The following is a 14,879-nucleotide window of genomic DNA, read 5'->3' as shown; positions in this document are numbered from 1 at the left end:
TGTTAAAAATGTGATGTTGTTTCCCCTTAAAACAGGTTCCCACGGTTCTTTGTTTTTGCCTGTGATCCAAGCTGGTAAACAAATAGACCGCGCAATAACTGGTCAGGCCCACCCACAGTTTGCAAGGCTGACAAGCAGAAGTTGATCATGCTAATTCAATACATTTATTTATCCTGGATTATCTCATGTCTTCAACAGTGAGAAGCTTGTAGATGCTGAAGACTGGTATCTGTGGGATTTTGATATGGTCAGAGCATGCTAACACGCAGTGCCAGCACTGGCTATAGCTTTACTCCAACATACTGGATTTATTCCATACTAGGCAAATAGGCCCGTTTCAAAAACGGGCACTAGAATTTGTATACCGCAACCGCAACCACAGCCCCCCCCCCCCCAGCACACACATAAAAGAATGTAAACACACTGAAAAAGGATTGCCGTGCGGGAAAGTACACTCATGGAAACTGCAAAATCTTAGTGGGAATAAAATTAGTTCCCTGCAGGAAGCCGGTAAACTACAGTATATATTGGATAGAAGAAATAGGGTATCTCATATGGATAGATCCTTCTGTTTTCAGTATATTTACAACTAAACGTTTACATCAGATTATTTTGCTGTGACATGTTTATGGCCATTTTAATAGTCAGCAGCAGGAACATTGATGATGATGTATGTAGTTTGTGTGGTCCGGGCGTCAGCTTCAGCCTGCAAGTCAGGGTTGTGGGAAGAAAGTTCAAATATCAGTACAGAGATAAAAATTATCTGTGTACTATGCATAGTCTATCTCTTCAAACATCTTATGTAAATGGGCCACTTTAGGCATTCTAATCCCCCAGTATTAGTTTCTGTAGTTTTAAACTATTGTACTGTGTGGGATATATTCTCTAACTTTCATGGTTCCTTTAATTTACTTTAAAAAGAAAGGTATGATTTAAAGAGGAAGTAAACTTTCTGAATCAAATAGTTTGCTAAGCAGTGGATACCCTGATGCAGCACACTAACAAATCTATTTATTTTATTGCAGGAAAACAGAAAGCAAGACTCCTGCACATCCTCTGCATCTGTCGTACAGAATTTGTATTGGAAAAGCTTTAGGGGGAGACAGTACACATTGCAAGGCTTAAAGGACAATTGTAATGAGAGGGATATGGAGGCTGCCATATTTATTTCCTTTTAAGCAACACCAGTTGCCTGGTTATCCTGTTGATCCTTTGTCTCTAATACTTTTAGCCATAGACCCTGAACAAGCATGCAGCAGATCAGGTGTTTCTGACATTATTGTCAGATCTGACAAGATTAGCTGCATGCTTGTTTCTGGTGTGATTCAGACACTACTGCGGCCAAATAAATCAGCAAGGCTTCCAGGCAACTGGTATTGTTTAAATGTAAATAAATATGGCAGCCCCCATATCTTTCTCACTTCAGTTGTCCTTTATATGCTAGCTGCCCAAAAAAGTGACATGGAAACAAACCTCAGTAAAGGTCACTTACATGAATCAGCATCTTGCCTGCTATTGTTTCCATTGATGATAGTAATTAAAGGCATTGCTTTTGCTCCATAGAGCAGATATGTGGTTCTTGATCCATTCCACAGCTACCACTCAACAGAACCTGTAAATTCATGATATAATATTTGTCGGGACTTTTGTTTCATTTAACATCCCATGATTGATACAGCATGACAACCAATTCAAATACACTCACCCACCCATTTCACTGTCACGCCACCCTGATAGGCATTTCTTTTTACTGAAAATATATACACATATAATCTACTGTATTATATAAACTATTGTAATCTCTATAGACTCTATATAGAACAGGCTACATATGTAATGTTTTAAAAGAAAGAATACTGAATAGTCACATTGATTAGAGCATGGCGATTTGCCATTGTTCTAATTTGCACATGGACGTTTTCAATCCAGCTGCCTAGGGTCGAAGAACTTAGATGACTAGGCAATGAAGATAGACTGTATGCAGTCAGTGCATCTTGTGAAAACTGATATATTTGTAAATGTATATGTATTAGGTTAAAGCTGCCATGCAGTCGTAAAACTGACTTATAATACTCACAGAACCATTTCTCCTCCAGTGCTCATCACATTCAGTTCCATATATCCAATAGATCTGTAAATGCTTCAAAATTCATTCAAAATGTCGTGTAATTTTCCTCTATAAAATATTATTTACTTTTGATTTTAAACATAAATGTTGGCTTATTTATAAACGCTAGAGCACAGAAAGAGCAGGGATCTTGCCTCTTCACCTATCACACTATAACCTGTGTTATGAAGGTGAAAAGTGGACTCCGATTGGTTGATATCATAGTAATGTCAGTTTTTACTAGCTTACATTTTCGTAACCCAGCCTCAATGGGTAGATTTATGAAAACCAATGCATAAAAAATTGGAGCAGATCTGATGCAAAGGTGGAGCAGATGCTCAGACTGTGTGGAGTTCATAGTTCTGGCCTGTAGATGGCACTGTTACATTTGTTTAAGGTATAAGATTCTCTAGACTGTTGGAGATTGTTTTTTCCAGTTTTTTTTCTGCTGGCTGGAGATTTGATGAAAAGCCATTGCTTCATGTAGAGAACTGCTAAAACCTGTAAATAAACATAGTTCCAGTACTTCTGCATCCGTGACTAGTCTACCGAACACAACACTATGGACTCTGGTTGCTCTAAAAAATGACTCCACTTGTGAACCAGGTTTGCTCCAGTTTTAAATGGACTGATTTTAATTAGTCTGCACCACAGTTCATTAGTGTTTTATAAAAAAAAAATCCCCTGACTGATAGTGCACAGGCGTGGTTCATTAAGGTAGCTCATCTTCTGCTGTTTTTGAACACGTTCACCTATTGGACCTTGCTCTAGTCATCACAGATTGCGGAGGAGTCTGTATTCAGCATCTGCACTTGTTGCAACAATGAGAAGAATGCTTTGGGCTGCCTTTACACACCAGATCTGTGAGTCAGACAAATGCTTTTTCTCCATGTGCACAGGTTATCATTGAGGCAGCACTCTTTACCAGAATCCAGATGGAAATTGCTCTTGAAAAAGTCTCTTTAATACTGAATATTGTCTGAGAAATGCACATTGTCCTTTTTGGTCACCTCTCAAATGTATTTCACATTTACTCCAGCCCGTAGACATAGTTCACCTGTCATCTGCGCAGGTTATGTGGAATGTGTGCAGGCCATTCCTACAACTGATCGGTCTGGTACTCTGACATGTCAGACATGTTTTCAGACATGCTGTGGAAAATCTCTGAGTGTTGCTGGTTCTCAACACAAATGATTTCAAATCTACAGTGTCTAAACTCGACCGCCAGTGTCCCAAAAAATGTTATGAAGCACATCACAAGCACCCACTGGACTCTCGGTGCATAAGGTTCAGAAAAGTTTTTCTTCTGCCACTCGAAAATGAAATCTGTACTCCGAGTAAAGGAAAAATAGTATATCACAATGTAAAAGTCAGCTTTAGACATTACAAAAAGCAAAGTCATTACAATGATTCTATAGTAGATCCATGCACATGAATCCACTGTTATATCCTGGAACATCATCACTCCCTGCACCTCCCTTCTGAAGACTCATGCTGTCAAGTCTCTTGGATAGAAAAGACAGCATGAGTCATCAGACAGGAGGATGTGAGCAATAAACGCATGTCAATATATAAGGGTTTGTCTAAGCTGCAGGATTTTATTGCACTTTTCACATAGCTACATATCATGAGAGAAAAAAATTCCAGAGTACTAATCAGCAACCGTGGATTAATATGCATGGATTAACTATAGGGTCTTTTTAACACACAGCTTAGTAATTATTGTCTTCCTACTTAAACCAGATTTCTAACACCTATATGTCTGTCCAAATGTGAGATTCTTTAAAGCTCTTAACCTGTTCACACAAACTGGACATTGATGCACGTTGATGCTAGGGAAGCTACTGGCGCCATCTTTGAAGAGGCACGTGTTGGTTAGCAGCAGTATAAGCGTGCGCACAAGTGTTGTGAATCTCGTGCGCACGCCTGTTGTCGAAAGGAGGCGTTTCTGTAAGGGATGGAGGTGGTGAGGGGAGGAACCTGTTGCATGCAATATATAAAACATAAACACAGCGTCCTCACCAAAATGGGGAAACTGTCTCTAGAACTACAGTGCGCACGCGCGTGAAGTCATGGGACGCGCGGCACAGGTTATATAACTAAACAATGCGTTTACTGATGACAGGGAGTAAGAGACAGCCGAGGATTGGCTGATTAGTCCCAATTAACTCATTAACCAACTTATTTAAAGCGACCTCTAGAGACACACAGTACAGAGGCGCTAAGCTTCCTATTTGAACGCATGAGATGAGTGGTATTCTTTGACTAATATACAATCTACCTATTTCTTTTATTAATGCACACTATTATCTCATTACTGCACTGTTCATGGGTCACTCTTATTAGTACTTGGCATTGCAAACAGTTTATCCCACTCCTCTAGTAGGTATTTATATTATCACTTATTACCCATACCCATCCACATTAAACAAACTCTCCTACCTAATATTGTTCACATGTAATAAGCTACCCATCTTCACATTCATCTTTACCTATAATCTTAGATACCATGGGCTTGATTTACTAAGACAAATAGCATGCCTTATCAAAGTTAGCACGCCTTTTTTACACTGTTAATGGCAGAGGCCTCAAACCCTGCTACAGTCGGTCATTGAGTGACTGGTATTCAAATTCAGACAAAGGGGCGGAGCCACACACAGCCAATCAGATTTATTTGATTGATTTCAATGGGAAATTTTAAATTGCTTCCATTCTCACATTATTGATGCCAAGGACCCAAAGCTCACAAACTTGGTCATTGACTGACTGTGTGTCAAGGTTACAAAAAGTGGCCAGTCCCAACAACAACCAAACACATACCTGAGCAATGCCGGTCTTCAGCTAGTCAGATGATAAAATTAGCAAGTTAACATGATTTGCCCAGAGTTCAATATTTTATGCATATTGTTCCCTGTGGCATCAGACTGGGCATGCAGCCTCTGCTCTGCCCAATAGGACTCATCAGAGCAAATGAGTTGTGAATTGCATGCAGTATATACAATTGATAAGCATGGTGTGCCTGCTTGAAGCAACTGGCAGCACACTTTTCTCTCCTTGGAAGAGAGATACTGAGTAGTTATTTGGGTATTGCTGGTATTAACTGTTGTTATATTAGGTTCTACTCCTGTGTGACTGTTGGATACTGGAAAAACTTAGCCTTGTCTGGTGAATCTAGATTTCTGTACATAGATGGTGGGGTCAAAATATGTATTGAATAGCATAGCTCCAAGGACCTAATCTGCTTTGTGTACCTCCTCCGTCACTGGCACATAACAAATATGCACATCTGGTACCCTGACTCCACCGGCTGCATGCATGTTGTAGATGTGCAATATCAGACACCTACAACTATATCAGGTGATGACAAAGGAATGACATAACAGACAGGCAACAGGCATTCTTTAAAAGAAAACAAATAGGACAGCCTTAATATACATCTCAGTTACACTTCAAGACATTTCAAGAGTTTGCCAATCTGTATACAAGACAGTCAACATTCTTACCTAAATGGAGAAACCTGATCTAGTTCAGATCAGTCTGATCAGGCTGAGCACTGCAGACACATATGGGCAAACTGATTGCCTTGTCACATATGGAAAGAGTTAAAATCCTACTAAGACTACTTATACCTTTGCTAAAGTGAAAGCAGATGGTGATGTTCTCTCTATTTTCCTCCAAAATTGTCATACGTGAGTGTGTAGTTTTTGTATAAAAAATGAAGCATTATGTGCCTATACACTGTTCACTTTATATACTGCAATAAGTTTGAGCATGGTAATGACACACTATGAATATATGAGAACAGAGAAGACAATATAGACTTTCACACAGGCTGTATGAGTAAATTATTATGAAACAGCCCACATACTGTAAGGTCTTCACACTATACTAGTTAGTGTTCTTGGTAATGAGAATGTTAAATGGGTGCCAGAGCATCCAGTGTTTTCAGTGCCCCCTTTCACATCATACCTGATGCAATACAATGCACTATGCACAACAGGACTAAATGTTGTGTACTGTAACATATGGCAACTTTCACTGTAGTTAAGGCAAGTCTGATTTAAAAATACATTTAAGAGATAATTAATTGTATGTGTAGTAGTAATAGTGTATAGAACCTCCCTTCTTGTCTCATATTCCTATTTTGAATTTAAGAGGTTAAATTCTGCACAAGAGCCATTTCAGTGTGAGGTACAATTTGGTTTATTCAGCTGCGAACAAAAAGAAATAATGAACATTCAAACTTTCCAGCTTCTTTTTGTTATGAGCAGTGATTTCTCACTCAGATAAAACTAATTTGCTTCTGTCAACTCTTCAGGAGTGGTAAGGCTGCATTGGACTTGGTATTCAAGTGCTTAATTTGCATATAAATAACACTGCTCTGTTAACACTTGCAATGCAAAAATGTAACAGTATGACACAGGCAGGTGCTAAGTAGGCTTAGTATTCAATGTAAAAAAAAGGTGGTGGGAAAGGCTGCGCGTCCCTAAACACATGTTGCAATTGAATGGTTAATCGCACAGGTATACACCGCCTCTGTCAGACTGAAAAATGCATGCCCTGCATCCTAGACAAGTGCTAACATTAATTAAACTAGGAGGAACTTTAGCTTCCAATATGGTTTGCATGCAAAGTATATTATACTAAACACTTGTGCCACGGTGAGGCAAACCTCTGGGCAAGTGACCTAACCTAAATTTAAAACCTTGGGAGCAGCTAAGTAAAAAAAAAGTAAAACTTACATTTTGTTGAACAGCGAGGAGAACGCCAGCGCATACCACTAAGGCTTTTTTTTTTGCATATAAATAACACTGCTCTGTTAACACTTGCAATGCAAAAATGGAACAGGATGACACAGGCAGGTGCTAAGTAGGTTTAGTATTCAATGTACTCCTGTTTATATCGTCATGTCACATGTCACTTGCAGTACACATTATATTGTGCACTGACATTGGGCACAATGCACTAGCTGTTTGTTGTTGTGCAATTTGTGGTCACCGGCATTCAGACTGAACATGAACCCAAATAATTATTTGCCTGTGAGTGAACTGGGGTCTCTTTGAAATACAATCTGTAATCTCAAGATAAGTGTCTACTAATTAATATATAAGGAGGATCCCTTTGATATACAAACTGTATTCTTAAGCTGTGTCTTTACTATTCCATATAAGGATTAGTTAACTAAAACTAAGGGCTCGTTTCCACTATAGCGAATCCGCATGCGGGCACTGCATGCGGATTCGCATAGTCAATGTAAGTGGATGGGGCTGTTTCCACTTGTGCGGCGGCGGGAGCGTTTTTCGGTGCAGCAGAAATCTGCACGGCAGAGCCGTCAGATTTCGCGTGCGGGAGGAATGCGGGCGAATCGCTGCTAATGCATTTAATAGGGAAATCGCATGCGGCTTTGTCATGCGGATTTCCCCGCGATTTTGCGTGCGATTTCGCATGGTTTGCTATGGAGCTTTACTCAGGCAGTGACATGGTCAAATTCGCCTGGCTCCTTGCCATGCGAAATCGCATGCGAAATCGCGGCTAAATCCGCATGCGGAAACGCAGCCGCATGCGATTTCTTCTGCGGTGGAATCCAGGCGATTCCGCACCGCAACAGTGGAAACGAGCCCTTATACTGGGGGCAGTTTGTTGTACCTGTTGTTACATGAATAAAGAACTCTGATTGAAGAGAGCCAGAGCCCATATCTTCTTTTGCTTACTTAACTAAAACCAATAGGTCAGCGGTGATACAATTTCCTTTCAATTTTGACTTTATGTTGTCTTTTTAGCAGTCTAATTTAGGCCCAGCGCCCACTGGCAGTGCTTTTGCAGCCCTTGCTGTTTGCCAATCAGGAAAGTGCTGCAGCAGTACAGCCGCACAGGGTGGTTCCTCCAAAGCGCTGCATGCAGCATTTTGGGGGCAATCCACGAGCATTAAAAGCTGCAGAGCCAAATCAATATTGCTGTGGGAATCGTGCTTACATTTGCAAGACCTCTGCATTTGGAAAGACTAAACATTTTCTGTAAAAGCACTGCCAGTGGGCCCCGGGCCTAGGTCTTTTGTTCAGTACAGATAATAATTAAGCTAAATATAACTTCCAAACAGCAGATTAGAATAGTGGCTCACATTTTGATCTCTGAGTACCTCCTCCAGCATTCTTTGCCAGTCCCCATGCCTGTTTCTCTACATTTTAATGACAATAGAGGTAACAATGCATTTATAATCACCTCTGACCGTGTCCCTTTGATAGTGAGGAAGAAGACACAGTGCATCAATATTCCTGGAGGAGGTGGAGAGAGTCACCCTTTCCTTGTGCTCAAGTCACAGTTTGACATCAAGGCAATTATTCTGGAACATTGTATCTGGATGGATCACCGTGAGGTGACAAAGTGCAGAGGTTTACCCACCCTTAACATTGACACACAGAGCTTATTCACTGTATATTTTGTTCTACAGAAAGATTTATGCTCGTGTCTGAATTGGAAGACTTAAGTCTCCTTACAGCTCAGAGCAGCATTAATGGATATTCTGTAAAGACACAGACAATACATTTTCCACATGGATAAAAAGGATACAGATGATAACGCAGAGTGTTATTGTTGCTGATAATATAACTCTGGGGATTCCAGTTCTTTTCCCTTCATTCTTAATGTTTATTTTAAAGGTCAGGATGGACTGAATCCAGCAGGCTATTGTGCCAAATCCAAAGGTCATGGAAGTGCCAACGTTATGTATAAGTTCATTGCTCTTGAGCTGCCGACGGACATAGAAAAGGACAGGTTATTAAACACAATTAGTTTCAGAAACCGGAAAGTTCAGCGAACAAGAGAGAGAGAGTCCCCATGTGTCTGGAAAAATGAAAAAACAAAACTGGGACAATCTGTGTGAGTGTGAGGATTGACATAACAGATACATTGGAACTCTCCCTTATTTAGGTTTTTGTGAATTAACATATTTATTTATTAAACATCAGGGGCTTAAATCACAAAACCGGCGCTAAGCCGGTGAGTGTGCCATATCACTTAGTGGGCGCAAACTACGGCACTAAGTAGTTTGCGCCCACACATCAGTCTAAGTCCCGCTCACTGCGCGTGCATCGCGGGTGCGCCTATATTAGTGTGCGGTGTGACAATAACGTTGCACCCGCTGCCTCTTAAATGATAACGGCGTATCTCAGGGGCACCCGATGCGCCGTTATTGTCGCATCAGATGCGATGTTTAACCACTTGTTTAACCACTTGCCGACTGCGCACTCATACCGCGCGTCGGCAAAGTGGCAGCTGCAGGACCAGCGACGCAGTTCTGCGTCGCCGGCTGCAGGCTAATTAATCAGGAAGCAGCCACTCGCGCGAGCGGCTGCTTCCTGTCAATTCACGGTGGGGGGCTCCGTGAATAGCCTGCGGGCCGCCGATCGCGGCTCGCAGGCTAAATGTAAACACAAGCGGAAATAATCAGCTTTGTTTGCATTGTACGGCGCTGCTGCGCAGCAGCGCCATAAGGCAGATCGGCGATCCCCAGGCCAATCAGCGGCCGGGGATCGCCGCCATGTGACAGCCTGTCACTGGCTGCACAGGACGGATAGCGTCCTGTGCAGCCCAGATTGCCGGGGGGGGGGACAGGGATGAGAGGGAGGGGGGGGAATTTCACCGCGGAGGGGGGCTTTGAGGTGCCCCCCCCCGCAACACCCAGGCAGGCAGGAGCGATCAGACCCCCCCAGCACATCATCCCTCTAGTGGGGAAAAAAGAGGGGCGATCTGGTCGCTCTGCCTGCACCCTGATCTGTGCTGGGGGCTGTACAGCCCACCCAGCACAGATCAGCTAAAACAGCGCTGGTCCTTAAGGGGGGGTAAAGGGTGGGTCCTCAAGTGGTTAAGAGGCAGCGGGTGCGACGTTATTGTCGCACCGCGCACTAACATAGGCGCACCTGTGCTGCGCGCGCAGTGAGCGGGGCTGCGCGCAAAGTAGCTTTGTGTGCACTAGCGGAGAAAAAGGGCTTTTTACACCGGCACTAACACTTAGCGCCGGTTAGCGAATCAAGCCTTAGTTGTCTGATTTCATTATCAAGAGGCATGCAAATACATGCCTCAAGAATTAAGCATTACACACATGTACTTGTGTTAATACATATAGGGGATGTACGGTACATTAAGATATTCATGTATGAGGTGTAGCATTGACCAAATACTATAAAATTTGAGTTGACAGATATGTCGCCACACTATCTCTATTATAACAATGAAAAAATACCTTCTTCATTTTACAAAGCCTTACCAGTCTAACTTGCATACAACTGTTTCTGGCTGAATTGGCCTTCATCAGTTCAAGGCATGGATTAGTATGGCTTGACAACCCTACTCAGTACACAACAATTTACGATGAGGTAGCTACACCAGTACTTAAAGAGGAACGGTAATGAATAAAATTGCTTATTTTTTACAATATTGATTTATAGATTATTTAGTCAGTGTTTGCCCATTGTAAAAGCCTTCCTCTCCCTAATTTACATTCTGAAATTGATCACTGGTGGGGACATCTTTAGTTTTGCAAGGGGATTAGTGCGGAATGCTCGTTACTGAGAGTTCTATGCACAGAGGGAGATACTGCTTGCTTGGCAGTTGGAAAAAGCCATTATTTCCCACAATGCAACACGGTTTACAGACAGCAAACTGTCAGGACCATGGTCATGACATTGCACTGTGGGAAGGGTTTCACCACAATATCAGACATACAGACCCCCCCCCCCCCCCCTCTCCCCGATGATCTATTCCAGAGAAGGTTAAGATTTCTCATGGGAAAGGGGGTATCAGCTACTGACTGAGATGAAGTTCAAACCTGGGTTAAAGTTCCTCTTTAAATCTGTATTTATAAGTTACATGTACACCAGTGTAAAATATCAGTGTTGTTGCTAGAATTCAAGATATTCAATTCAACAACCAGAATTAATCTGAACACCACACTTCAACACTGGAGCAAGTGAATAGAGTCATGGGGAGTTCACTTACTTGTGCTGCACTGCACGCTTCACTTGACTTTGATGCTTCCTCCTTCTGGCTTTGGAAGGTGGAACCATCAGAGTCATGTGATAGGCATTGTGCAGGGAAAGCAAGTGAACTCCCCATGACCCTGTCCACTTGCTCTGGTGCTGAAGTGTGGTGTTCAAGATAATTCTGGTTGCCAAATTCAATATCTTGAATTCTAATACCAAGACTATAAAATATATGTGATATATTATAAATAATACCATATAATAATGAACTTATATGAAGGATTACCTGAAAATTACCCAATAAAGTCATTCCAAACGATGTCAAACATAAGGCCACAAGTCCACTGATGCTGAGCCAGGGGCTGATGGTTTTTGGCTTCAGTTGTATGAAACGCAGAACAGCAATAATTAAGGCTAAAATGCAATGAATAATATTATAGGATTTTTATACTTTGTTAAATGACGGCACTTAAGTTCTCAATAAAAGAATAATAACAACAACAATTACAATAGTAATGAAGAAGCAACATTGAAAAACACTTATTGGAAAGTTCCCAGTAATTAAAACAGCACTAAAGTACTATGTAAAGCAGTTCTGTTTGAGGAATATATCAGTAACGGAATATATCTTTACTACTAAAAGCTATGTTTTTTCTTGTGGGGTATGCGTAAGATTGTGTCCATTGAGCAGGTGAATAGAAAACGGTATATATAATATTGCTAAGTCCAGCATGGTATCCTTTTTTATGTACTGGAATGCAATTCGGGGATCCAGGGATCGCCGGACCCCAAATTACTTCTTTCTCCAAGTTGTGATAACTCAGAGGAGGAATAGTATTTAACGCCGCCATGCAGCAGGGTGGCCATTCATTCGACTCACCCTGTCCCCAACTCACCGGCGACATACTAATACGCTTGCCTTGAGAAACCTCTGATTGGTCAACAGTATAGACTGATTTAGTTATTCATCAAATCCACTTCTTTGAAGTTATGGTGCCGGGCCAGTTCTGTTCATTTGTATAAAAAGCTTAAAGGACTTACGAGGCCAAAATGTCTAAAAAAGCAAAGTACCTGTAAGCTGTTTAAATGCACGGAGGACGCCGTCCGCGCCCTCCGTGCAGTTCCGCCGGGTCCCCTTCCTGAGATCGCCCCCCGCGCCGACCCCGACCCCCCAGGCCGGGTCGGGCTCTCGTGCCGCTCTCAATATGGCCGCTTCCATTGGCCGCGGCTGCGCAGTCCGCCTGGCCCCGAGTGCGGCTGCGCAGCTCTACGGCCAACCCCTCCGATCCACGCTACAGTGCGTGGTTTGGGGGGTTGGCCGTAGAGCTGCGCAGCCGCACTCGCGGCCAGGCGGACTGCGCAGCCGCGGCCAATGGAAGCGGCCATATTAAGAGCGGCACGAGAGCCCGACCCGGCCTGGGGGGTCGGGGTCGGCGCGGGGGGCGATCTCAGGAAGGGGACCCGGCGGAACTGCACGGAGGGCGCGGACGGCGTCCTCCGTGCATTTAAACAGCTTACAGGTACTTTGCTTTTTTTAGACATTTTGGCCTCGTAAGTCCTTTAAAGAGGAACTCCAGCCTAAACAAACATACTGTCATTAACTACTTTCGGACCGAGCGAGTATAAATCTACGGCGGGCAGGGGACGCTGCGGTCCTGACCGGACGTAAGCTTTACGTCCCATTGACCGCGCGCCCCCGCCCGTCCCCGTCGCACGGTCCGCTCTGCCCCCGACGCAATGTGATGCCCTGCCGCCTCTATGACGGCAGAGCACTGTGAGCCGGGCAGGAGCCGTTTTCAATGGCTCCTGGTCCTGTCATTCATGTAAGCCTTTCCCATTGGCTTACATGGAGTGACAGGGTCAGGAGCCAATGAAAGCGGCTCCTGACCGGCGCACAGCGCTCTGCCGTCATAGCGACGGCAGAGAGACCAGGCTGCGGCAGGGACAGAGCGGCGTGTCCGGCAGGAGCGACGGTAACTTGCGGCGATTCGTCGGGAAGCGGCGGTTTGCTGGACCAGCACCCTCTGGTCCTTAAGGCGGCAGAGGGTGCTGGTCCAGAAAGGGTTAAGTTACATTAGTTATGTTAATTAAAATAGATAGGTAATATAATCTCTTACCCACACTGTTTTAAAAGAACAGTCAAATGTTTGATTTCATGACGGCAGCCATCTTTTTGGTTGAAAGGAGGTGACAGGGAGCATGAGACACAGTTCCAACTGTCCTGTGTCCTGATCACCTCTCCCAGTTGCTAGGCAACGTGAATAACAACATAGGAAATACCATCATGCTCTGCACAGCATCAGGGGAAAAAAGCCTGGGCTTTTTTTCTTTGATGGGTGGAGCTTAGATAAAAATGCAGCTAAAATGATGCTTTGGTAAGAAAAACAAAGTTCTGATGCTGTGAAACTGTTAAAGAAACACCAAGCCTTTTCAGTTCTGCTGAGTAGATTTTTAGTCCGGAGGTTCACTTTAATGCTGTTGTTACATTTCTTCCTTTTTGTGTAGAATTTCTGAAAACTGTTGTCACATTTATTTTGTGTAGAAAAGCATGTAGATTCCAGTGATTTTGTCATTCGTGAATCCAACTTTATTAATCTGCAGTAGTTTAAAGGAAACTTAATAAAGTATGATATCCCTCTTGTTTAACGATGGTGCCGACTTCTACACTGAGCTTACCTGGAATAGCATCATTGAGAATGACTTATTTAAGTGCTAAACTTAACAACTTACTTAAGAAAGTTGTTACATTTGCAATGTGAATGCAATGACATCATTGAGAAAAGGGTTAAACTTAACATTTAAACAAGTGTCTTGTTATGATGTCAGTCAATGTAATAAGCCCTATGACTGCAAAACATATTTACACATTGCAGGTACTGTTATCTACAGAAAGTGAGTGAGTGAGTGAGTGAGTGAGTGAGTGAGTGAGTGAGTGAGTGAGTGAGTGTGTGTGTGTGTGTGTGTGTGTGTGTGTGTGTGTGTGTGTGTGTGTGTGTGTGTGTGTGTGTGTGTGTGTGTGTGTGTGTGTGTGTGTGTGTGTGTGTGTGTGTGTGTGTCTATGTATGTGTGTCTATGTATGTGGGAGTGTGTGCGTGTGTGATTTTGTATTGTAACAGTTTTCCAGCTGTATCATTTATTTTTAGAACTGAAAAAATATCAACCAGATATTTAATTAACTATCTGCAATACTTAAATAAATATACGTATGACAGAACACAGTTTAAATGTAAAAGTTTATGATTTTTCAAGTTCATTTTTCATAGTTCAGAGGCTTTTAATGACTAACACAAAAGCATGGAGGTCATTGATACAAAAGTTCATTTACTATATGTAGGAATTTGTAATTTCTGTTTTTTTTTTTTTTGTTGTAGTCATTTTTTAACAGCTGTCAAAGGCTTCCTGTTATCAGTTACAGAGCATTTTGCAATAGAACTTTTGGAGCTAAGTTTACAAGATTAATACACGATGACCACACCGTGGCTGTTGACCTTTTAATAGTATGATGTCCAGGCACTCAAATGGTTCAGTATTATGACCACACTGTCTGTGGACAAATCAAGACTTTCATGTCGTTCGATGTAAAATTTAGGACCACCATACTGAAACCAACAGGAAACAAGTCACTAAATAATTAAGTAAAATAGAATTCAAACTGCTATTAAAGGAGTGACTTAATCAGCAATAAAAAAAAATCTAAGTTTATTTAATAAGATAAAGAGTACATTCAGAAACCTGTGGAATTCAAAATAAAATTAATCTTTCACTAATCTGACTTCAGAAACATAAATCTGTTT

The 14,879-nt window shown here is 42.3% G+C and overlaps 1 protein-coding gene across 3 annotated transcripts in view; it reads right to left on the bottom strand.

Annotated features, from left to right (window-relative positions):
• Positions 1-366: 366 nt before the first annotated feature.
• The window catches only part of TMEM150C (transmembrane protein 150C), a 327,838-nt gene continuing 313,325 nt past the window's right edge, over positions 367-14,879 (bottom strand). For 2 of the 3 annotated variants that reach the window (XM_068233635.1, XM_068233637.1), the window contains 3 exons: positions 11,372-11,499; positions 8,675-8,852; positions 368-3,433 (listed from right to left, as the gene is read on the bottom strand). In XM_068233635.1, coding sequence (XP_068089736.1) covers positions 3,207-3,433; positions 8,675-8,852; positions 11,372-11,499 — 533 coding nt within the window. In that variant the 3' untranslated portion in view covers positions 368-3,206. Of the gene's footprint in view, positions 3,434-8,674; positions 8,853-11,371; positions 11,500-14,879 lie in introns of all 3 variants that reach the window. The other variant, XM_068233636.1, reaches the window with a different exon arrangement.

This window comes from Hyperolius riggenbachi, chromosome 1, assembly GCF_040937935.1.
Source record: "Hyperolius riggenbachi isolate aHypRig1 chromosome 1, aHypRig1.pri, whole genome shotgun sequence".
In the NCBI taxonomy this organism is placed as follows: Eukaryota; Metazoa; Chordata; class Amphibia; order Anura; family Hyperoliidae; genus Hyperolius; species Hyperolius riggenbachi.
Note: the sequence above shows the minus strand (reverse complement) of the source record. Positions and strands in the feature narration are given on the sequence as shown.